This window comes from Homalodisca vitripennis, chromosome 1 (assembly GCF_021130785.1).
Source record: "Homalodisca vitripennis isolate AUS2020 chromosome 1, UT_GWSS_2.1, whole genome shotgun sequence".
Taxonomy (NCBI): domain Eukaryota; kingdom Metazoa; phylum Arthropoda; class Insecta; order Hemiptera; family Cicadellidae; genus Homalodisca; species Homalodisca vitripennis.
The window spans coordinates 132,913,690-132,938,990 of NC_060207.1; the positions used below are offsets into that span (position 1 = coordinate 132,913,690).

The 25,301-nt window shown below is 35.0% G+C and overlaps 1 protein-coding gene across 2 annotated transcripts in view; it reads left to right on the forward strand.

Annotated features, from left to right (window-relative positions):
* LOC124371465 (U4/U6 small nuclear ribonucleoprotein Prp3-like) overlaps positions 1–25,301 on the forward strand; it is a 47,705-nt gene that overhangs the window by 8,368 nt on the left and 14,036 nt on the right. For both annotated transcript variants that reach the window (XM_046829807.1, XM_046829800.1), the window contains exons 2-6: positions 1,732–1,883; positions 13,572–13,801; positions 15,340–15,498; positions 16,282–16,446; positions 18,881–19,069. In XM_046829807.1, the coding sequence (XP_046685763.1) occupies positions 1,739–1,883; positions 13,572–13,801; positions 15,340–15,498; positions 16,282–16,446; positions 18,881–19,069 (888 nt within the window). In that variant the 5' untranslated portion in view covers positions 1,732–1,738. The remainder of the gene's footprint in view (positions 1–1,731; positions 1,884–13,571; positions 13,802–15,339; positions 15,499–16,281; positions 16,447–18,880; positions 19,070–25,301) is intronic.

Sequence of the window (25,301 nt, forward strand, 5' to 3'; positions counted from 1 at the left end):
CAGATATCACTTTGAAATTTATACGGGTTTTATATTACTATGTTGCGAGTTTACTGAACTAAGATTATGCTTGTAACTCTATAATAAAAGATATGAATTTAAAAAATATATCTAAAATAATTTTTTTTTAATATTTTATTTTATTCCAGGTGCATTTGTTGTCATATTGCTAATTATTTTAGTTTCACATCTTTATAAACCTGTTTTATACATTGTATAACAATTTCATATCTGTAGCACTTGAGAAAATGGGTCTTTTATCTTTAAAATAGTAAACTTTCTGACAAACAGTAAAAACATACAGAAGACACATTTAATATGAAAAATGAATAAAAACAATAAAAGGTAAATGCATGAATTGAAAACCCCCTGGGCAGTAGTAATTATTTAGTTCTTCCTCTTCACATTGTAGCCTCCTTTTTTACACTCTGGTTTCCTTTTGTTATCTCTTTCAAAGCCTTATTCGGTTTTTTTTTAGTCAAACCATGTCAAACTTTTGAAGACCTAAAATTGTATATTTGCCCAAATCTTGTATACCTATTTCCCGTAAAACTCTTATCCTTTCCAAATTTCCATAATTAACAAATATGATTGCATCTAAAACTACTCAAGAGTTTTTATGCCTACAGAATTGTTTTCAGGATTCTGCTCCAAACAATGTTATTGAATGATTCATTGACGTTTTGAGTATGCCCATACAAACATTTATTCAGGAAATCTTTTCTACTTTAATCTTTGTACACATGTTTTATTTCACACATTTCAGGTTCTAGAAGTGAATTCTTATATTTGTAGGCTTATAGGTCCTTTTTATATTTGCCACATTTTTCTAGGGGTAGCGGGCAAAGTTAGTTGGTTTTGCATCTGTAGAGATTGGTCATCTGGAATAATCGTGGTCTTATGTCAATTTCTATGAAATAGGCTAGCCGTCTTTTGAATAAAACCTTTGGATTTGTCATTTTATTTTATAAAAGTAATGTAATTACAGCACTAATAAAGTCACAATTACTATAATAACAGATCTCGTATTGTTTCTCGGTTATGTTTACCTTCTTGGTAAGTTTAATTGAAACAGTACAACACAATAGTCAACTGTATTTGGAATCACATGTTCCTACATAGATGAATACAATTAATTCATTTAGCTATACTTAATAGATGATGTATATAGGTAAAATAACCAGATTATTTAAAAGCTTGAGTAAGCATACAATAGTTGCAAAAAGTATTTGAATGCGAATTAAAAAAATAAGATTTGAAATACTTCTGAAAAGATTTACAGCTTTTATTATATTCTCTTTTACAGAAAACTATAAAAACATAAATAAAAATTTAAAAAATAGATGTTTTAAAAGAAATCAACGTTCAACAAAGTAGTAGACTACCCAATAGAAGTTTCTAACTATCTGAATGACTTTTTCTCAACAATAGCTTAAAGAACACTTCAAAATAGTAATAACACAAGAGTTAATATGTTACCAGACTCATCAACAACAAATTATATCTTCCAGCTCAGACCAGTCACGCAAGACGAAGTCCAAACAGCCATTGACTCCCTAAAACCAAAAACCAACTTCCTCCTTGTACGGTTAAGAAGTTTATGGACAAGTTAAATGGACATTTGTTGTTTGTATTTTCTTTTAAGTGAATGATTAATGTAAATGATGTTTTGTAAATTTTCTTGTTTGGGAAAATAAATTATTATTGATGAAATAAAATATTTTTTTTCAGATTTACAATGGCACTCAGTAAAAAAGAAACGGAAGAAATGAAACCACACATTGATAAAGCAGTTGAAAAATGTGTTGGGTTTCATGAATCCACTCTTGTCACAACAGCAATGAATTGCCTTGCTTCTGGTTATGATAAGAGGAAAACCGCTGGTGAGTTTATCCATTGTAAATTCATTGCTTACATGACGTTGCATGTTACAAAAATTGTGCATTTCCAAGACTAGGTGGAGGTTAATGTTGTGTTGAATTTGAATGAGTTTGTGATAAATGTTTACTATTTAAGATTAGATAGTCCTCAAAAAAGGTAATCATTGGATCACGGAAGTAATAGTCTGATTAATACTATTTAACCCTTCTCTTATTTGAACTTAATCCATACTTTTATCGTGGAACTCCAACTAGTACAAACTCTTGGAACTTAATCCTGTTAGAATTACTTAATTTTCAAAAGAAACAAAATAATTACATGGATTCACTTTGTTATATAAAAAGATAAATCAGTAGAAGCAATGGTACATTACAATATAGTCTATATTTAACAACTGTTAACATCGGCTAGGTTTAGTACTAGTTTGTACAATAAGATTAGTTTGAAAAATGCAAATCATGTATGTTTGAAGTTATGTACAAATCTTTACTCAGTAATTGAAGAAATTAGAAGTGCAATATGAGGACTCTGAGTTCTCATCTGTTTCAGTAACTATCTGATCTTAAATCCCAAATCTGTATTACTATTTAATTTCAGATGTTAAGAAAAGTGTCTAGTTCTCACAATATTAAGAGTTGTTTTGATGTTATTGCAATATTAATTCTTTATGGAATTTAGCTATTGACGTTTTTGAATATTCAAAATGTCCCACTTTTTAATGTTAGATTTTTGTTATTTTGGTTATCAGGCGATTTACATGCATCAAGTTGTATTCAAGAATTAAAATGGGTATTTATATTAAACAGATTGTGTATTTTCATATTTTTGTTTTTGAAGTTGATAAAAAATACACCATTAAGATATGCTTTATTATTAAAAGTTAGTCATTTATTTTCTAAAATTCTCTCATCTTCACGTCCTGGGTATGACGTTAAACTGCCTCTTCCCACCTAACCATTTCCTAATTCCCACCAAATCCCCCTCCAGGGTCTTTTAAGTACCCGTCCTCTGACCGTTCCAGTACATGGCTCGCTGGGAGTGCTTTAGCCGGCACTAGATGCCCTATCTGGTGTCGGTGAGAGCTGATGTGAGCTTGTCTGTGCTGAGGCGTAAGTCATGTACTGGTTCAGAAGCCAGCCACTTCGGTCCTTGGTCAGGAAGTGTTCAGTAGGCAGGGGTGTCGGAGCCCCTGTTGCCACGTGCGAGTCCAAGTTGTGCGCGTATTCCCGACTTGGTAATCGATGGAAACCGGGCCTCGGGGAACTGAGGTAGGGTTGTCCCCCAAGCTACGGTTTGTGGGACACCCGAGGGCATGCCCGCTCCCGGTGAATCGGCCCGCACTACTAAACACGATGCGCTGGTGAACTTATCTATGGATATTCAAACCACCCCACCCTTAGGGCAAGAATTCGGAGGAAGAGACAACGATCCAGAGAAAAAGCGACAGTTGTCAGATTCTGAAAATGAATCGTATATAAAACAAAGGAAAGTGGAAGAAAAAGTAAGAGCTGAAAATATGAGCATTCCAACTCCACTATACCTAATCGTGAGTCATAAGGATGAGGGCAAAACTCTAACGAAGGTTAGTCCTTTCCTTATTAACAAGGCTTTTGTTTCCTCAGGCGGTCAGCCTAAATCTGTAAGCAAATTAAGGAATGGAACTATCTTGGTGGAGGCTGCCAACCACATCCAAGCCAAGAAATTCCTTCAGATGACAAGGTTTTTTGATCAGGTGGAAGTCGTCGTTCAACCGCACTCCTCACTGAACACCTCCAAGGGGATCGTCTTCTGCCGTGACTTGATGGAGTGTAGTGAGGAGGAAATCAAGGACGAGCTGCAGTGTGAAATGGTGACCGATGTGGTCAGGATGCTTCGGACGGAGAATGGGAGAAAGGTTCCTACTCCTGGTCTAATTCTGACCTTTGCCATTCCCCAACCGCCAAAAACTATTAAGGCTGGATATTTATCCCTGACTGTACGGCCTTACTTCAAAAATCCGCAGCGGTGTTTCCGTTGTCAGAGATTCGGACACTACTAAGACGTGCTCGGGACCTGAGACATGTTCCCGTTGCGGCGATGAAGGCCACCAAGAAGACGGATGCAAGAACGACGTCAGATGCGTGAACTGCAATGGTAAACACGCAGTGACCTCTAAGGAATGCATAGTTTACTTAGAGGAAAAGGAAGTTTTGAAAATTGTTACTCTAAACAAACTTTCCTTTAACGAAGCCCGCAAAGAGTATAGGAGAAGAATCGCTCCAACCCCTAAAAAGGGAGTCTCGTACTCCGAAGCTGCTTCAGCCCCAGTCCAATCCGCACAGTGCACGTCATGTACCGCTTTGGAGGGTATGGTACTCAATTTAACAGGGGAGGTTGCCGCTTTGGTTAAGCAGCTTGCAGCCGGTACCGGACAACATCTGTTGGCATCCACCAGTAATCCTTCGCAAGCAGTCCACACACCCCATATTAAGTCCAACACACAGATTCAAGGTCGCTCAACAGCTACTCCAACTTTCAGAGATAAGGTGCAACAAAATACGAAACCCGCCTTATCTTTGGAAGAGAGGAAAAAACTCGCCGACAAACTAAAAAAGAACATACAAACAAAATCAGACACTAGATCCAAACTCCTAGTAAAAAAGACTAATCCATCCTCGTCCAGATCCTCACAATTATCACTTGACGATGATATAGTTGAGGATCCCTTGGAGATGCAGACAGAGTTCCAAACTGTTCATGGTAACTTCCGTCCTGTATCTAAACAAAGAAAAAAATTACGATTAACTAGCACAAAATAAAATACAAGTATATAATATAATATAAAATGCTAATACAATGGAATATTAATGGTTTGAGAAGCCACTTTGAAGACTTAAAATTACTTATAAATACAAGAAAACCTAAATTTATTTGCCTACAAGAGACAAAATTGTCTCCTCATACTCATTTCAAACAAAATGGTTATGACATCTTTCGCCTAGATTATCACCATCAAATTGCCTGTGGAGGTGTGGCTATTCTAGCAGATTCTTCTGTAAATGCTAGAGCCTTGAACATCGTCACAAACCTCCAGGCAGTAGCAGTTTCAATTGACGTTCCTTTTAAATTAACCATCTGCTCCATATATATTCCACCTTCCCCTTTTGATTTATCTCTTGATGATCTACGTGATCTCTACAGCCAACTCCCGTCTCCTTTCCTGATGGTTGGTGATTTCAATGCACACCATCGCTCTTGGGGTTCCAGCCATTCTGATCGGAGGGGTAACATGGTTGCGGGATTGTGGGATGAAGTGGCAGCAGTCGTTCTCAATGACGAGTCGGTCACTTACATGTGCCCTAGGACTGGCATATGGTCGGCAATTGACCTGTCAATCTGCAGTCCGGTCGTGGCAACTTGAGTGCATTGGTCCGTACTTTCCGACCTGTCAGGGAGTGACCATGCGCCCATTGCCGTGGCTTTTCAATCCTTTCCGTCTTCGACAGGCAGGTGCCCCAGGTGGAAAATTAAGAGGGCTGACTGGAACGAGTACAAAAAGAACATAATTTCTCAAACTATTAATATCCAATCAAACGACATAAATACAGCCACTACATTATTTACATCCAATATTATAACATCCGCAGAGCGGAGCATTCCAAAATCCTCGGGTTCACCAAACAAACGCCATGTTTCTTGGTGGTCTGAAGAATGTTCGGCGGCTCTAAAGGAACGTCGAAAATGTTTAAGACAGTTCAACAGATCACCGACTGAAGAAAATTTAAGTAGGTACAGAAGAGCACGGGCAAAAGCAAGACAGGTATTTAGACAGAGACGGCGGCAGTCCTGGCTGGACTACACAGATTGAATAAAACGAACAACTCCTGCATCTGATGTTTGGAGGAAGCTTCGATCTGTTTGCTGTAAGACCTCTCCACCTTCTTTTATTGCTCTGAAAAATGGTAGCGATGTGGTAATTGATCCCTTGACAGTTTCCAATCTACTCGGCTCACATTTTGCGGAAATTTCAAAAACGTCATCTTACAATAGGGAGTTCCAAAATTTCAAAACAAATACAGAAAGACATCCTCTAAATTTAAATATTAATAACAACTCTCCTTTAAACCTTCCCTTTACCATTGATGAACTTGATTCATCACTAAAGGCGACATCAAATTCTGCTCCAGATCCCGATAACATACATTATGCCATGTTGCGGAACCTGACGGAGGATGGAAAACAAGATCTTCTAAAATTATATAATAGAATATATTTAGAAAACACATTCCCTAATTCTTGGCGTCGTTCACACATTATCGCTCTCCAAAAACCGGGCCAAGATAGAACTTCTCCAGGAAGCTATAGACCAATTTCGCTTACTAGCAGTCTCTGCAAAGTACTCGAAAGGATGGTCAACAGACGTCTTGTTTGGTTTCTGGAGAAAAATAATCTTCTTTCACCTTCCCAGTGCGGATTCCGATAAGGCCGGTCTACAAGTGACCATCTACTTGCCTTGGAATCAGCAATCCTGAATTCCTTTATTGAAAGAAAACAGTTGATCGCGGTATTCTTCGACATTTCCAAGGCTTATGACAAAGCTTGGAGAAGGGGGATATTAAATGCTTTAATATCTTGGGGTGTAGGGGGCCACATGGTTTCTTTCATACAGGGCTTCTTGTCGGAAAGAACCATACAGGTCAAACTTGGGACAACCATTTCCGATTCATTCACACTGGAAAATGGTATTCCACAAGGTAGCGTTCTAAGCTGTACTCTGTTTGCCATTGCAATCAATAACATATCGTCCTGCGTTACCCCTCCTGTGCGCTGTTCTCTGTTTGTAGATGATTTCTCTATTTACATCTCTACAAAGAAGCTAGCGGTGGGGGAGAGAGCTTTACAGCTTACCATCAACAGGCTTGAGCAGTGGTGCGGAGTTACGGGTTTTTCTTTTTCGCCACCTAAAACAAAAGCCATCGTTTTCTCCAGAATGCGTACTGTTGAGCAGCCAACGCTCTCTTTGCTGGGTCAGAGAATCACTACTTGTGACAATATCAGATTCCTGGGTCTCACATTTGATATCCGGCTAACTTGGGTGCCTCACCTGAAAGACCTAAAAGATCGATGCGTGAAGCGCTTGAACATACTGAGAGCTTTAAGCGGAACAAAATGGGGGGCTGACAGAACATGTATGCTCAGATTTTACAAAGCCACCATCCGTTCCTGTCTAGATTATGGATGTCAAGCATATGGGTCCGCAAGACCCAGTGCTCTCAAAATGCTTGACCCAGTCCATAATTCTGCTTTAAGACTGGCCACTGGAGCTTTTCAATCTTCTCCTATTAACAGTCTTCTCGCAGAAACGGGAGAACCCCCTCTTTCGCATAGACGGCAGCAGCTGTTCCTAAACTATGTTCACGCTCTTTCAGGGAAGCCAGAAAACCCTGCGTTTGAACCGGTCCTGCGAAATCCACTCTATAATTCTTTCCTGGCGAGACCAAATCTTCCTTCACCCTTAGGTGTTAGGGCCAAATCCTACGCTTATGAAATAGGCCTAAACGATTACGAGTTTAAAATCGTTCATCAATGTGATATCCCACCCTGGATCCCACCACGTCTCAATGCCAAAAATTATTTTAAATCTTTCTAGGTTTAAAAAAGTCTCCACTCCAGAAACAGTCTACCAACAAGAATTCCGTCAAATACTAGGCAGCCTTGCACCTTGCGATGTTGTCTATACTGACGGGTCAAAGGAACGTTGTAGAACTGGATGTGCTTTTGTCACTGGGGTAAGACGATACGGATTTCGTCTCCCCAACAACTCTTCCATTTTCACGGCCGAATTAACAGCTATCAAAAAGGCCCTAAATATAACGTTTCCTATGACTAAAACTTTGGTTATCTGCAGCGACTCCCTTAGTGGTTTACAAGCCATCAGCGACATGTTTTCAAAAAACATTATCATCTGCGAAATATGGCACTCTTTGTCTTTCCTTCAGTCCGAAGGTGTTGCTGTCTTCCTTGTCTGGGTACCTGGACACATTGGAGTATCCGGAAACGAGCTGGCAGATAGAGGAGCTAAAGAAGCATTAGAACTCCAGCCTTACACCGCACGGATGATTTCCTCCGACATTATTCCGGTAGTGAAGGGCAAACTGAAGGCCAAATGGAATAGCGATTGGCAGGCAGTCGTTAACAACAAGTTACGACGCATTAAAGACTGTGTTGGACTCTGGGAGACAGCGAACCGCCCGAGTCGTCGTGAGGAGGTTGTGTTGTATCGCCTGCGGCTAGGCCACACGCTTCTCACACATGGTTTCCTCATGAGTAGAGATGATCCTCCGGTCTGCGACACATGTGACACTGTCATTACTGTTAAACATGTGCTTATTGACTGCCCTCGCTACTCGGTACATAGGCGCAACTCGAATCTGCCGGCTTCATTGAACGATATTCTTTGTGATGACGAGACGTCAACTCAAAGATTGCTGTGTTTTCTGAATGCAACGTCCCTGATTAATAAAATATAATATAATGTTAAACTTATTTATTCCGATTATATATTGTTGTTAATATTTATAAACTTTATTATTTAATTTTATGTATCATTATCTTGACAGCTGCCAAATTAGCCCCTTTACAGCTAACTTGGTGGCAGTAAATTGTGTTAAGTTTTTACAGTTTATTTAATTAATGTTATGTACCTTGTCCTTATTTATGTTCTATTTATCTTTTAGTCCTTATATAGGTTAAGACCTCTCTACAGTCTTTCCCTTGTTATATTTATTGTTATCTAGTTTTAAGTACCGTATAAATTATTTACTCACCTACTTGTCGTAATTCCTATTTTTGTTATACACAATGTAATCTTTATGTACCTAATTGACACTACCAAATACGAGTAGGTGTCAATTCTTTCTTAAGGGCAATGATAACCTCAGCGTTTTTTGCCCCTTATCTCATTTTCATTCACAGCATTGCTAGTAAGAGTACCAAACAAGGTGATTCTCGTATTTATTGCTGCCAGTCTTCAGGTTGTTCACTGGCCACTTTCAGATCAGCTTCCAACTTCATTAATTCCGTGAATAGATTAACCCATTGTGGATCACTGACGAGCTGTGCTCCCGGTCCGTTAGGTCTGGCTGCACGATGACGAGCTCAGGTCTCAAAAGCGGTCAGTTTTTAAGTTTCCCTCCAAATAGTTCTATTAATTTCTGATAGATTGGGCGATTGTCTTCACTTGTCAGCTATGAATGTTTAACAACGGTCTACGTTCAGAGTTTTCAAAAGTTTTATAAATATCCCACAGATCGCAGTTGTATGTCGAAGTTAAAAAATCATTCATATGAGTTTACTCTCTGCTTTTTAGCGCTTCTGACTGGTTGTTTTCCTCAGCTGTTATTATAATAGTAACTAGTATTGCATTTTATGTTATAATTTGCGTGTCATAATATGTGCTGATCGAAATGGAAAAATTACGATCGGTTGAACTTGATCGATATTTATTAGAGAGTGTTAGTGAGAGTCAGTTAGTGAGAAGCCAATATATAAAAAATATATTGTATTTAATTATTTTGTTTTTAAGAATATATATGGAGATATTTTTATAAACCGGAATCCAGTTCAACGTAGATATGAAGTGAGTATACAATATCGAGCAATACGATGTGGCGCACCATTGCTGTTCGTTCGGCCGCTGACCGTAAATTAGTTCGTGCTCGCTGGTGCCAGCACGCCAAAACAATATGATCCGCAATGGGTTTAATACAGTATTATGATATTGCACTATATGACCCATTGAGTAATATAACGGTGGTGTCAATGTTTTACGGCAAAATTATTATGGACCCAGAAGTGACATTCAGCACATGACAATGATATGTCCAGGTCATGAGCTATAGACACACACACACACACGGACCCACGCATGCACGCACGCACGCACGCACCCACACACCCACCACACACGCACACACGCACACACACACACACTTTTAATAGTTTCTAGCAGTTACTTGTGGTTTTAAAAACAATTTTAGAAGTCAAAGTCTATAGCCTTTTTAGTGAAAGCACTTTTGATGGAGTACGTTTTGAAGAGGAAGTAAGTATGTATTATATACATCATATTATTTCAGTGTTCAGGTCAAGAGAATCAGAGGTTAAGTGAAATTATGACTGGCTGTTACATAAGTTTTTGCACTTGTTGTTGCATTTCTGATTCAAAGTGCATGTGCCTGTGTAAAACATGTAGTTAACTGGCAAAATTAAATCTACAGAGTTTTTGTTCAGTTTGCCCTCCAACTAGAACGCTGGATTAAATTTTTCAACCTAGCAACAGAAACTCTCTTAGTCAGGAAATCCGCAATCTGGTCATCTTTTTTTGGCAATTTTCAACAATCGGAATGTTCCAGTATTGTCAGCTTCAATATAATTTTTGTAGATTTCACCCAAAAGTTGCTTCAACCTGAACAATCTGCCTAGCTGTTAAATTCAGCTACAAATTCAGCTTCGGTCATTGATGATGTTACACAGTCTTGCCTCAACGAAGCCCAGTGCACAGCTCCAACATCGAAGAAGCATCCTAGACGAGATTTTCTCTTCTTTCCATCTTGGGCACAATCTGCATCACTTTATCAATGAAGAGTTTTCTTACCTTGTGGGTAAACCAGTGTGATTCATTTTTCCTTCTTAGATAACGCAAGATGTCTTTCACATCAACCCAGTCCTCAGTGGAAAGAAAATGCATCTTCTAAGCCACTATAGCCTACTCAAGGCACACCTGATATCAGGTCTTGTATGGCATACAAACAACAAGCTTCTAACTGCTTCTTTAAATGGTAAATGTGCACCAAGAGTCTTGTTTTCTGCATCTATGTTTTCACACCTAGTACTCAAAGGCATTCCAACAAGGTGGGAATCAGACATTCTGTACCTTTCTAGCATACGGATTCTGTATGACCTCTGGCTTAGGATCACTGTATCCTTTGTTTGATGAATCTCAACATCCAGTTAAAAGCCAGGATCAGTCACTTTCAAATAAAATTTGCTTGTGAGATGATCTATTAGATCAGAAACTTGCTAACTTGAACGTGCTTTTAGACCAATAGGAGAACTTTTTCACCTCTCCTGTTCTATATGAACAAGCATGGATCCGACTTACTGTAACTAAAACCTTATTCTGTTACGGATTTTGTTAGTTATTCTTACCAACACCTAGGACTTTGTTTCAATCTATACAAAGTCTGTTTTAGTTTTCATATTTTTCCACTTTGATCGTCATAACCTTCTGGCTGTCTGACAAATATCTTCCTCTAGCTTTGAATATAAGGACACTGTCTTTGTGTCAAATTGCTTAAAGCACATATTTTTTAGGGCAACAACATTTCAACAGTGTAGAATAGTGTCAAACTTAGTTACAGGGCTAAATATCTCACTATAATCAATCCCGTATTACAGGTCTGGTATTTGTCCTCTTTTCTCGTTAATACAAATTTAATACCAGTAACCTTTTTCTTTGGTGGCAACATCACCAGATCAAAAACATAATTTCCCTGCAATTATGCCATCTCATCCTCCATTGCCACTTGCCAGTGTCACCAGTCAGGAGTTCAGAGTTATACAAGTATCGGCAAGTAAAATGTAATCCTGAAAAACTCTGAAGGTTTACTTGTCAAACTGGTCTACCAATATCAGCAGTAGTATCACTCTCATTCCTGTCAGTTCATTCTCTCATATATTCAATATGAGTGTCTATGCCCTCTACTCTGACATCTCCTGAATAACAAACATCTAGAATATCTTGTTCATTCTCTAATGGTACTTTGAGTGAAGCTTATTTTGATTTTTCTGGCACATTACAATTTGTCTCTTTAAGTCTAATTACAACATCCTTACTAATTACAATCTTTTGGTCACCGAACACTCAACATCCATCTCTTTTATCATAGTAACGAACAAGTCTACCACACACTGACTTTACTCACCACTTCCGTCTTTTCTGCTTCGGTACATGTACGTAACACTTACTTTCAAATGGCCAACTGGTGCCAGTTCTTTCTTATACCACAGTTTGTATAGTGTTTGCTCTGCACTTGTAGGACCAGTACGATCAATCACATGACATACCGTCGTGTTCATTGCTTATGCCCATAATCACATATATGTAAGTCTTTGTTTGAATATAACATACTACATGCAGCTTCAATAAGTATTCTCATTTCATGTGTATGGAACTATTTCCTCTAGTTTATATGGCAGTTCTCATGAAGATCCCACAATCAGAAAGCAAACTTGAAATTTGTAGAAAAAAAATTTGCACATTCTGCCACCTCAGTCTCTGACACTTTCTGAAATAGTCCTTAAATACCATACAATACCAATAGATACATTTTACATAGGCCTACTGAGATCTGCACTAATTATTTCACCTGGTTTGGTAAGTTTCACAGTACGAATGCGATTGATAATCGTATGTTGTTACCAAGAACACATCTCCTGTAAAACTGATCTTCTATGCCAAAATTAATATTCCTATATTTTAAAACCTTTAGTATTTTGTACTGATGGGCAAGGTACCCGTGTCAGTCCAGAAAGGTTTTCTTCACATTGGTACAACACACAGCTGCTTCGGAGCTTGATAATTTTTGTATCAAATCTTCCACATCTAACTGATAAAGTTCATTTTTGCTTTGACCAGAGTTTTTATGTTTTTCATGAAAAAAAAAAACACTTATCCATCCAGGCTTTGAAAATGTAACACTTCCCAACTGAGAAACTCACAAACTTTAAATTCTTACCTATGTCAGGAACATATTAAACTTTTTCTAAAACTGGTTTTTGTTAATGTCAAACTGTGACATTAACAGACTGTGACATGTATGTTCACCAAGGGCATTAATAACCTCACTATTGTCCACTGTAATGACAACTGGTTCAGCAAATGAGTTGTATGTGCGAAAGAAATATTTACACATGTGATGTAAAGCTCTGGAGTCAGCTAGAAACTTATCCTTCTTCTGTCCATCCACAATGTAATACACAGATGGACAATTTGATTTACCATCCTTCTTTAACTCACAACTTTTGCTTTCCTCTTAAGGCTTTGTTTTTGAGAACACCGTGGAACAAATTGCGGACCTGTAAAAATATAGCATTTCAAAATATTCCAACAGTAACCCTTCTTTGTTTTACCTTCACTAAATGACTACATAGTTTTGCATTAAAAGTTTTTACACATGTTGGTTTTTTCTTGAATCCTATAAACATTCCTCAGACTTCAGTGAAATTATTAAAAAAAATAATTAACCAAATTGGTCTAGTCATTCTTGAGATTAACACTTAACAATCAATTTAGCAATTTCTTTTTATTTTATAGTTTAGAATATATTTAGTTAGTAAGTATACATTATTATACAGATATATTTTTGTCATACATAGTAATCATTTATGCAGAACATGAGGAAAGTTTGGCCAACACCCATACCATGTTGATTTATGAAGTTTTTTTACATACTGGGTAGCATTAAAAAGTGTTATCTTTTTGAAAAGAGTAAGGTGGTACAATTTTATTTGGTTTATATGTGTTTGTGCCAGTTCTGAGTGATTTAAGAGTAATTTCCAAAAAATTCCATTATTGGTTTGATTTAATTTAATTTAAATCAGTAGACACATAAAGCATCAATGTCAGTAACTTTTATTGAAAATATTTTCAGACAAACTTAGTTCGTTACTGGAGACATCTAAGGCATCGAGACTTGCTGACCGGATATTTGAGATATTGGATGGCATGAGAAACACACAACCGAAATCTTCCAAAAAAAGACATCATGAGGGTGACAGCCACGGAGGTAAGAAGACCAAATTTGAAGAAAACGGTGTTGTGTCTTCAAAAGAACAGTCAACTAAAGAGAAATCGGCCAAGGAACAACTGTCACCTAACCAGGTAATTTATGATTGTGATTCATAGTTTGAAATTTATTTTAAAACCTATAGAAAGCCATTGCTATCAAAAGATATATTGGAAATAGATTTTAACACACATTGTCATCAAAATTCATTATAATTTTTAGTCTTTAGTTACAGTATTCAGTAAGCGGAGGAGGGTAATCAAAATCTCTTGAAGGTCTTAGTTCTTACTTGAACTTAACCGATTAAAGACAAATATTTGTATTTTCTGAACACTTAATTGAACTCTGATCATTTCATAGAATTGCTTATAACAATATAATGGCCTTGAAAAATTGCAGGAATCTCTGCAAAAAGGTTAGGAAATATGACACAATATGAAATTTAATAAGTTTGTAAGAGTGAGAAGCAGCGTTTCAATTCTTACTCCATCTTCAACACCATTATATATTAGAAAAGTAAGTAATTTTGACCAACTAACTGTCCTGGATTTGACCTTTGACTCTCTCCTAATTCCTTATCCTTATCCCTATCCATCATCAGTCGTTTGCTTGGTTTGTCTCCCATTCAAGAGTGCCCCAGCCATAAGCAAGAAGAGTCTTCCTATTAATGTGTTATGGATTATGTGTGTTTGCTCTGCCAGGATGTCAGTGATGGCTTGAATCTGAAACACTTTCTTGATCAGGAAGTTTACAAGCTCTACGTGAAAACCAGAGTCATGTGCGTACTCCAGTCTCAGTTAAACAAGCCAACATCAATCAGGTGCTGCTTGTTTGTAAACAGAGATGGTTCTAAGATAATTATAAGATCTGTTTTCTGATTTGTTGAAGAAGATGACAATTAGCAATAAAAATCGAGACAGAAGAAGAAAGTAACCACAAACTCATATATTATTAATTAAGCAATCTCTAAATTTTATACGTTAAAGAGATAACCAGTGTACTTTGGTGTGTCAGCATTACAAAATCTTAAGGTTAAAAATATTTTTAGAACACAAGATTATACTGTTTGATATAAATTACTGTGTTGTTTGCTGACTGTGTATTGTTCAATCATCTTAACTATAAATGTAGGGAATGGGCATATCAGCAGGAAAAAAAATCTCAACAACAAACAGGAGTTCACTCATTAAGACTCAGTTAATTCTTTATAAAATGGCTACGTTATGTTAAAAAATGTATTATGTTGAAGTTTAAAGGTAGCTAAGGTGTATCAAAATACATTATTGACAAGTTTCTAATGATATTAACTTAAAATTCAATAAAAATTGTCTACTAAAGTGTAGGTTTCTTTACACACTCTATACAGATTAATTTTGTATAACTCAAGTTAGTCAGTTTGATCTAAACAGCCAGGATTCAGGAGTTATTTCTAAACCAAGTTTTTCTTCTTAGCCTCTCGTCTCTTGGATTCTCACCAATATTTCCTACAAATCCCTCAGACCATGTATGATTCTTCCCATTTCAATATCGATATTGCTATCAGTCTTATGACATTTTTTATTCCTTTTTATACTTTTACTGAAAATATTGCAATAAGGTGGACAATTGACAAATTTTCATGTCATTATTGCAGATCAAAGACATGATGGCCAATGCCCAGAAGATGATTGAAGAACGCAAAAAAGCCTTGAGTGCTCTGAGGTCCAGCGACACACGACACAAGGGCCTGGAACCACCTTCTGTCTCTGTACAGAGAACAGAGGAGAAAGCCAAGAAAATTGCTCAGCTGCAGGTACTATTCGTTATATCTAGTTCCTAATAAAATCTCTGAGTGAGATGGTGTACTCTTATCGTTTTGGACAACTTTAGTTTGGATGTTGTTCGTAACATTACTAATGTTATTACTAAAGAAACCTTAAAAATAAAGGAAGAATAAAAGTAATTATTTTGTTAAAAATTTATTAAAATAAGGCTAAAATAATAGTAGTACATGTGTGAAAACAAAATCACAAACTCTAACACAAACAAGAGTTTTATTATTAAAGTAAAACTCCAGAAAATACTTGAAGATTTTTATTATCTTATATAGATAACCTTTAAGAAATTATTTGAGTCAATATGCAAGTATTCATATTTTTGATGTATATGACACTCATGAACCAAATCTATGCATCTTAATTAAACATAGCATACAATGATATGCTGATGGGAAATATATTACAAATAGTCTTATCCTTGTTATTTTCATATTAGTTTATACGTAATAACATAAAATTTTACACCAATATAATATCTGTGTCTTTGATTAAATATTTATTATTACTAATGAGATTTTATTTTGTATTGTAATAAAAATTAAATTCAAACATCAGTATTTTTGTATTTATCAACATTAATGACAACCAATTCGGATGCACATTCTTTTGGTGTTTTAGTACATAGGCCTACTTTGACTTGGCATATAAAGACTACAGGTTTGTGTAATTTTTAATGTTTAAATAATCCTGTGATTGGGTTGAAAAACTTATACTTATAATTTATAAAACCAATTGATGAAATGATCATTTCATGACAGGCTCAGATACAGTCGAAGTTGTCAACAGGAGTGTTGAAGATCCCTGGACTGAACCGGCCAGAGGTGATCAACAAGCCGACACCTCTTATCTTAGACAGCCAGGGCCGCACTGTGGACGTAACTGGCAAGGAAATACAACTTACTCATGTCATCCCTACTCTGAAGGTATAATACCATTTTCTGGATATAACATGGTACAGGAAGTCCTCACTGCTTGAGGATTACATAACTTTCATTATCCAACAAACAATAGACATATTGCATCTTTGATATGTTGTTTCAACATGAAACAGGCTCAAAACATTGGATAACAATAGTTGTCAAGCTGGTTAATTAATTTACCGTCCATATCATTGGTGTGTTATAATATCATCAGCTGAGAATGTTGCAAACTGTCTGTGTATATAAATTACAGCTCATGTCGTTATCATGTTTGATTTAATTTGAAATAATGTAAGTAGAATATTAAAATCATGATATCAGATAACATCCTACATTATGAGTTGTAATGATTAACCCTAGAACTGGTCATAATTTTTCCCAAAATGGCAGGCACTTTTTGGTGATTTTGTAAGGGTTTTGCATTTTAATCACTGCTCATCTATTTTTTAAGATACGAACATTTTAAAAACACCAATTTTTTTTTAAATAAATGTAGTTTACAAACAAATTATTAAATATTGAATCGTTTAAATGTAGTTTTTTTTTTAAATTACTGATTAACATAAAAATATTAGTAAAGAATACATTTTTCTCAAATGTATAGCACTCCCTCAGGTAATATGCAATTTTTTTTAATAAATCTAAAATATACAAAAGTTTGCTTATATATCTGAGTTACATATTACAAAAAAATATTTGGGTAAAAGAAGTTTATTGGTACTTTTGAATAATATATCTATAAAAACTACAAAATCTGAAAAAATGTTGTGTAACATTATTATGTATACCATTGTGACATTTTGGAATCTATTGGATAAACAAATATTTTTTTCTAAAATAAATATATGTAGAAGAAAAAAATATGATATTTATTGAAGTTTACATTGTATAAGATATTTTTCTATGGCATCAAACTTTTTTTATAATTTTTACAAAAGTCAAAAATGTGAAATAAATGCCTAACTTTTTTAGGTAACAGTTTCTTTTCATGCAAAAATTATTTATATGGATACTACATTTATTGAAGTTTACAACAATGTATTTTTATCTTTATTATTTTTTTGTTAAAAATATAAAACAAGAGATGGTCATAGAAAATAAAACACTAATACCTTCCGAAAAAGTAAACAATGTTGTATTGTCTAAAATACATCAATATGCTTTTATTATAAATACCTTTGTATTCACTACCAAGACATTCCTAATACCACTACTGTTTAAATTAACACTCATTAAGAAATTAATATAAATTGTCTCCAAAAAAATAAAAACACTGAACCTACATGAACATAGGCTTACTTTCAGTTTCACAAAAGTCCAACCAATTCACTAAAACTTAACCTAACCTCTAAATTTTTCACTTCACTAAGTAAAAAAAGACACTAAACAAACTTTTATTTATACACACTGAATAATGAAAAGTCTAAAATATCCAAATAAATATCAAACAATACACTAATACCGGCAATAGCGTAATAACAACAGAGAAATCAACATGGCAACTAAGCGATGCGTTGTTCTTCTGTACCGGCTGAGTTGGTGATTGTGCAACAGAACAAAAATAAAATACTAGTTCATAGTTTTTGTTGGCGATATTTTTGCTTATAGCAGTTCTTCTTCTTTGTTTTGATATGATTTTCACTATTTTCAGACAACGATAAAGTAAACAAAATAATAAAATTTAATTAAGCTATTTTCGACGCATAAGGCATTTTGGGATTTTACAAAACAAAAGCTTTTCAAACACTTATTTTATGAACATTTATTTTCCTGCTGGCTATTGACAAGATGTTTCTGAAAGCCAAGAATACACTGTTTTCAATGACGATACTTACGATCGTGTAGAACGTAAACTCGCAACAGGGAATTTTGACAAACATGCAGCAATTTTAGCGTATTCGGAAATTACGCAAACAAATGGCAATCGGAAATGTGAACATCCAAGTTTAGAATTTTATAATGAAAGATATAACGTAACTATAGAACGTTTTATGATATAATGTGAAACTTTGGATCTTTATCTTTAGATTTACGTATGTTTTACTTCAAACAAAGTAAAAATTGACTTGTTATGAGAGATCATATTACGACATAGTTGATGCGTCGAAAATTGCTTAGTGCCATTTTGAAACTGTAGTTAATGCGTCGATAATTGCTTAAAGCCAGTTGCAGGGTTAATGTTTACGTTTTTTGCTTATTTAATTTATGTAGTAGATTTTAAAATTGGCACTTTTATTAAAATATGTAATCAAACAACTGTCAATGGAACAACTTAGAGAATCTTGTCACTTATTTGCAAGTCTAACAAAAATACTAAAAATAAATATAAAATTAAACATAATGGCTTTTTTAAAGTGGAGGTTTATTTGAAGGCTGCGTGTAGTTTTGTAAATCTAATATGGTACAGAAAAGTGAATTTACTTGAGATTTATGGCAGGCCAACATTCGGGCCAAAAAGAGGGAAGAGTTCAGACAACAGCTGCAAGAGAAGACAGTGGAGGACATTAGTGAGAGTTCATTCTTTGACCCGCGAATCTCTGCCAAGCCCAGCATCCGCAACAAAAGAGCTCTGCGGTTCCATGAACCCGGCAAGTTCCAGCAGCTCGCTGATAGGATGCGAATGAAGGTAAGACTCTGATGTTTATATAAATTTTCTCTTTGGTCATGACAGTATCTACAGAGAAAAATAAAATTTAAAAATGTGCTGTATAAAACTGCCATTAAATTAGCAAAATGAGGAAAAAAATGTTAAAATATTTTCACCTTAAAATATCTTTAGGCATTGTCAGCTATGTTGATTACACTCACTTTGTTAACACACAATTCAAAACATATAGCAACATTAGTTGATAAATGTCTTTAATAAAGAATTTTACAAAACAAAACTTAACAATTGGTTTAAGTATTACCCAAGAATCTCCTCTAACCATACATGGTGTATATTATTACGGATTCATTTGTGGATTTTTAAATGTTCGAAATTAAAAAATTAGAGGATATTATACATGATTCTATTACTTTCTAGTGATTATAACGCATAGCCTATTATAAGTTTTTAGTATAAACAGTTGTCAATAATGGTTGAATGAATCTTGCTATAATTGCAACCAGAATTTCCCTTAAATATACCATTTAAACAGAATAAACTGTCATCTCAAAACTTGCTAGTATACATACTTGTGCATTACTTATGTAATAAGAAATCATCGTTGCATGTTTGGTTGATCAGAAGGAATTATGATTCCAGTAGTTATTGTATGTTCAATTGTTAATATATGCTGTTTTATACTTCTCAAAACTTACAGCACCATCTTGAAACTTGACGAGGTAACAAGAAACTTACAAAAACAAAAGTTGGTGTAAATGACTCAAAAATTCTAAAACACTATTAAATGCATGACTTTTTAACTTTAGAAGAAATAAGAGTAGCTTATTTCGCATATGTTCAATCGCTTTTAGAGGGGGGATCATAATGTGGGGTGCTAGTTATAGAAGTATTTTAAATCCACTGTTTGTAACTCAGAAAGCAATACTTAAAGCAGCACTGGGAAAAAATAGGCATTACGCATCGGAGGCGCTGTTCACCGAAATGGATGTTTTGGATATAAGACAGGTGTTCGTTAGAGTAGTTGTTGTATATATTTTCAAAAATTACAGAAGTATATTCGAATTTCCGAATCACCATTACGCAATAAGAAATTTTACATCCTCCATATTTACACCCAGGCTAAATAGAACTTTTTCAAAAACAAATACATTTTATGTTTCTCACATTATTTATAGAAATTTACCAGAATTTCTCAAGGATATGTTTTTATATAAATTATCAACTTATAAAATAAAAGTAAAAAACTGGTTAAAAAGTGTGGGTCATGATTATATGGAAAGGATTATAACATCTGATTACAGAATTTAATGTCCAAAATTGGATTACAGGATGGGAGCGTGCTTTTATATTTGTGATCGCATGGTGATAGTTTTGTGTGTGTGTGTGTGTGTGTGTGCGTGCGTGCATGCGTGCGTGCGTGTGTGTGTGTGTTGGTGGCCAACGTGGTAGGTAGAGGTGCGGGGTAAGATTAGTTTGGGGTAGGCTAATTGAAAGGAGGGGCAGAGGCCTCAAGCATTGTCCTGACTGAGGAGTCCGTTTGTCTGTCGGTTTTTATTTCTTATCAACTAATATTTCGTAGTTTATCCTTATTTTAATTACCTACATTCACTGATAAGCATGTTTGCTATTGCGTCTCTTCTGTAACCTCATATTGCTTTTTCTTCTTTACCACTATGAGCGTTATCAGTATTTATAATTATTAAATGAATTATTTTTCTATTATATATTTTTTTTACTAAACAACATTATTTTAACATCTTATTTCCCTAAGAAAATTATTTTTGAATTAATGGGACTCATTCTCTCACGCACAGGTGCTATGCACCTATGTGAGGAAACATTTCCATAATCATTAGAGCAGTCTATACAATACTGTATGTATATATGTATATATATATATATATATATAAGTATTTAATTTGTTTGCAGTTTTATGTTTTGGTGTTAATTACATTAACTAATTTTATATTATAAATTTAAAAATTGTGCTCCTATGATTTCTAAATTTTTTGTACCATAATGGAAATAAAGATGTTTTTTGATTTGATTTGATTTTGATTTGTTTAGGGTTGAGATTTTGAGATTATTGAACATGCCATTTCCTGTATTGTGTCTGCTGGAATTGTGACATGATGTGAACTTTACATTGGCATGCACAATAACATTCGAACAACTATCTTGAAATAAATAAGGATTATTAACCCTTTGAGTGCCGGAGCATCGCTGTCAGCGATCCCGCATTATATGCAAGAAATGCCAGAATCGCTGTTAGCGACTTCTGCAGTAACGCTTATATTTTATATAGTATTTATCTAAATTGGCTCAATGACTATACATACGCATTCCAAAGGCTTCAACGTAACTTTTGATGTAGGTTTTGTTGCATTTTGGTTAGATTCTGATTTTTACGGCGCACAGTGGGGTATTTGACCCAAAAACTTGGCCAAAAAGGTTAAAATAAAAATTTACCAAACAATAATGTGGTTTGGTGTCGTTGGGAAGGTAGTTAATTGGCGCGTCGAGTATCGCCTGTCTCAGAAGCGTGAGTCACATCCGGTCCCAGTGACAGCCAGTCGAGTTCTGCACTCCCGTGGATTGGACGTGATTTTGCTCTACTAATTACAGCGTTATATTTTATTTATTTATTGCTATCAACATCGTCATATTGATTTGAAAATTGGTGGTCGTTTGAACGTAGGTAAGTACCTTATGTTTTTTGATTTTTATTTGTAGTATTTATCATTAGGAACCATGAAATTGAGCGAAAACTCATAAAATTTCTCATAAAAAAACACTTATATTTTATTTTACTAATGCAATAAGTATATTTGTCGGGGCTTTGTCGGCCATTTTGCTATATACAGTTTTGTTTTTTTAGTATACAAAGAAACTATAAGAGAAATAAAATACATTGCATATTGTAGCCATTTCAATTTAAAACCATTTTAAATGGTCAATGAATTTTAGGAAAAAAATACTTTTCCTGAAATGTACGTTGTGGTCAGCCTCTGTAACATATAACACAATAGTTAAAAGGAAATTTGCATCCTTTTATAATGCTGCTTGCTTATTCGTTTAATTTAGACTTTATATGTAGAACTGTATGTTTCTTAAAAAAAAAACTTAAAAAATTTTAAATGCAGTTAATTTAGCTTATTTTGTTATTCACAACAATAAAAATTAAATATGCAAATGGCAAACTGGATATTATAGAAAAATTAAAGTCCGGTTCCTTCAAAATTACATTTGTAAAATACAGTAGTGTATTATAAATTGCATTCCTTAATATGCAGGATTCGTTTAAAAATTATGACTAAAAAAGATTTATTTTTTCAGATTATCAAAATGGAAAAGGAAATCTCCCGCATTTTCTTTATGACCTGGTAAAAGAATCTCCAAGCAGGTTAATGGAAGAAAGACTTTCACTACATGGAGAACCGAGTTGCTGATATATGCAAGTGTCCCGAAGAGGTAAGAGGAACGCTAAATCGATCTCTAAGATATTTTAAGTCCGATTTAAAAAAAAGGTGGGCTTCAAGTAATAACAAAGAGGATAGATTTTTTGCATAAAAATGAAGACTGGTTGAAGGGAACAGTAAAAGTTCCAAAACTATTCTCCATGTTCTTCTGGAAGACCTGAAAAGGATTTAATTCATGTAGTGATAGGACAAAGCGTAGGAAAACTGAAGAGCTTAGACACCAATCAACTCCTGAAGAACTGGTCTATGCTGCTTCTATGACCCAAAGAGCGTCAGGTAATACAAATGCTTGCTGATCTTATAAAAAAGATTACTGAAACGCCTACAAAAGCATCAAAATTTAAAAAATCCCTTAGATATTTAGATAAAAACCAAGCCTTGAAAAACTCACCATCTCAAGCTCTGTCTATGTTAGTAGATGCCGAACTTACAAAAAGTCAGTACGAAACTATAAGAATCGTACAATAAAAATGTTTAATCCATGTTACTCTTTAGTTAAAGAAGCCAAAAAAGAATGCTATCCCAAAGACGAATCAATTTGTGTTACGGAGACATTAGCAGAAGTCAAGTTACAGGCTTTACTAGATCATACTATTTTAAGATTGTGTAAATATTTAGAAGAAGTCATAAATAGATTAACTTTAAGTGAACAACTCAAATTGGAATTAATATCTAAATGGGGTTGTGATGGATCCCAGCAGTCACAGTTTAAACAAAAATTCAATAGTGATAATGAAAGTGATGCCAATATATTTCAGAGTTCACTAGTCCCCTTTACAGTTGGTTTCTAATACAGGTTCAACACCAAAAGTGGTTTGGCAAAACCCAACCCCATCTTCTACAAGATTCTGTAGACCTATACGCATACGATTTGTTTCACGAAACAGTTGACATTACTACAGAAGAAATTAAGTATATCGAACAACAAGCTGAAAATCTGACCATCACCGAAGTTCCTACACAACATGGAGTGCTAAAATAAGTCATAAGATGTTATTAACTATGGTTGATGGTAAAGTCTGCAATGCTGCTACAGGAGTAACATCTACCATGCGTTTTGCTACATATGTGGTCTAACATCTAAAGACTTCAACATCCTAAATAAGGTAAATGATGTAAACACAGAGGCATTACAGTTTGGCTTGTCAGTCCTTCACACAAGAATTAGATTTTTTGAGTCTCTTCTTCATTTAAGCTATAAGATTGGTCTTAAGACTTGGCAGGCACGAAGTAAAGATGCCAAACAAAAAGTACTTGAAGCTAAAAAAAGGATTCAGCAAGCCTTCAAAGAAGAAATGGGACTACTTGTCGATGTTCCAAAACAAGGATTCGGCAACACAAACGATGGGAACACGTCAAGACGTTTTTTTTTTTCTCAGATCCAGATACAGCTTCTCGTATCACAGGTATTGACATAAATTTGATAAAAAAACTTAAAGTCATCTTAGAAGCCATATCCAGCGGACACGCCATCGATGATGACAAGTTTTCAAAGGTACACTCGTGAAACAGCAGAGCTGTATGTACAGCTTTATGGGTGGTACCCGATGACTCCAACAATGCATAAAGTTTTGATGCATGGAGCTACTATCATAAAGAATGCTATCCTCCCAATTGGTCAGCTTTCCGAGGAAGCAGCTGAAGCCCGAAACAAACATTTCAGGTTGTACAGAATGCGATATGCCAGAAAATTCAATCGCGAAATGTGTAACAGAGACGTCCTCAACAGACTACTCTTAAGTAGCGATCCCTTGTTGAGCTGTTCTCGCCAGATTGCAAGGAAGAAAAGCAAGCCATTTTCAAGCGAAACACTGAGTCTTCTTGTACCAGGGAGACAACAAACTTCTCTTGATGTTAACAGCGAAGAAGAGGAAACTGGTGAAGAGCGAGAAGGAAGCAGTTCTGGGGAATACAGCTGTGAGGAGTTATATAAAATAAATATAATATTATAGAATAAATATAAATAACAGTTGTTTTCCTGTAATACTTATTCTCGGAATGTACTTTAAACTATTGTAAAATTCCATTAATTTACAAAAAATTAACTTATTTATATAATTTTGTAATATATATTTCAAAATTAACTCATAAACGATGCTCTTATACAAAATACTAACATTGTAAAAAGTTTTAAGTCATTGTTTAAATTTATAAAAGTGCCATAAAAATTTGTCTTTTTGGTAATTTAGTTAAACCACCATCTTCAGAAATAAATTCTAATTTTAATTAAAAAATTCATTGTTTTCATTGAAATTTCCTTAGTCTACTACATACACTAGTATAAAAATAACGTTTTAAATAACAATGGAGCGTTTCTAAATTAATAATAGCGTCAAAACAGTTTTGGCCACGAATCAGAGCCAAATACTCCACTGTGCGGCGGTTCTAAAGTGAGCGTGTCAGTCGCGTTTAGAATCGGCCGCTACGCGGACGAGCCGTCATGTGTTTTGTTTGCACTACTGTTTATTTCACAAATGATATTGAAAGCTTTTAAGTGTAAATGGGTTTGTATTGTTAGTATCTTCAAATTATTTTGTTTGTGTATGTTGTTCTAGTGCGTGTGTAAGTAGAACAATGACGCCCGTGAGTTACGGCGATCGTAAGCATCTAGTACTTTACTAAATACGTTTGTATAGTTTTTAATATGTTTGTTCAGTGATATTTATAAACCATGAGTCGTAAAAAACATTGCTGACAATGAAGACCTAGTATTGCAGGCATTAGATTTAAGCATTATCAGTGTAGACAATACATAGATTGTTAGGTTAAGT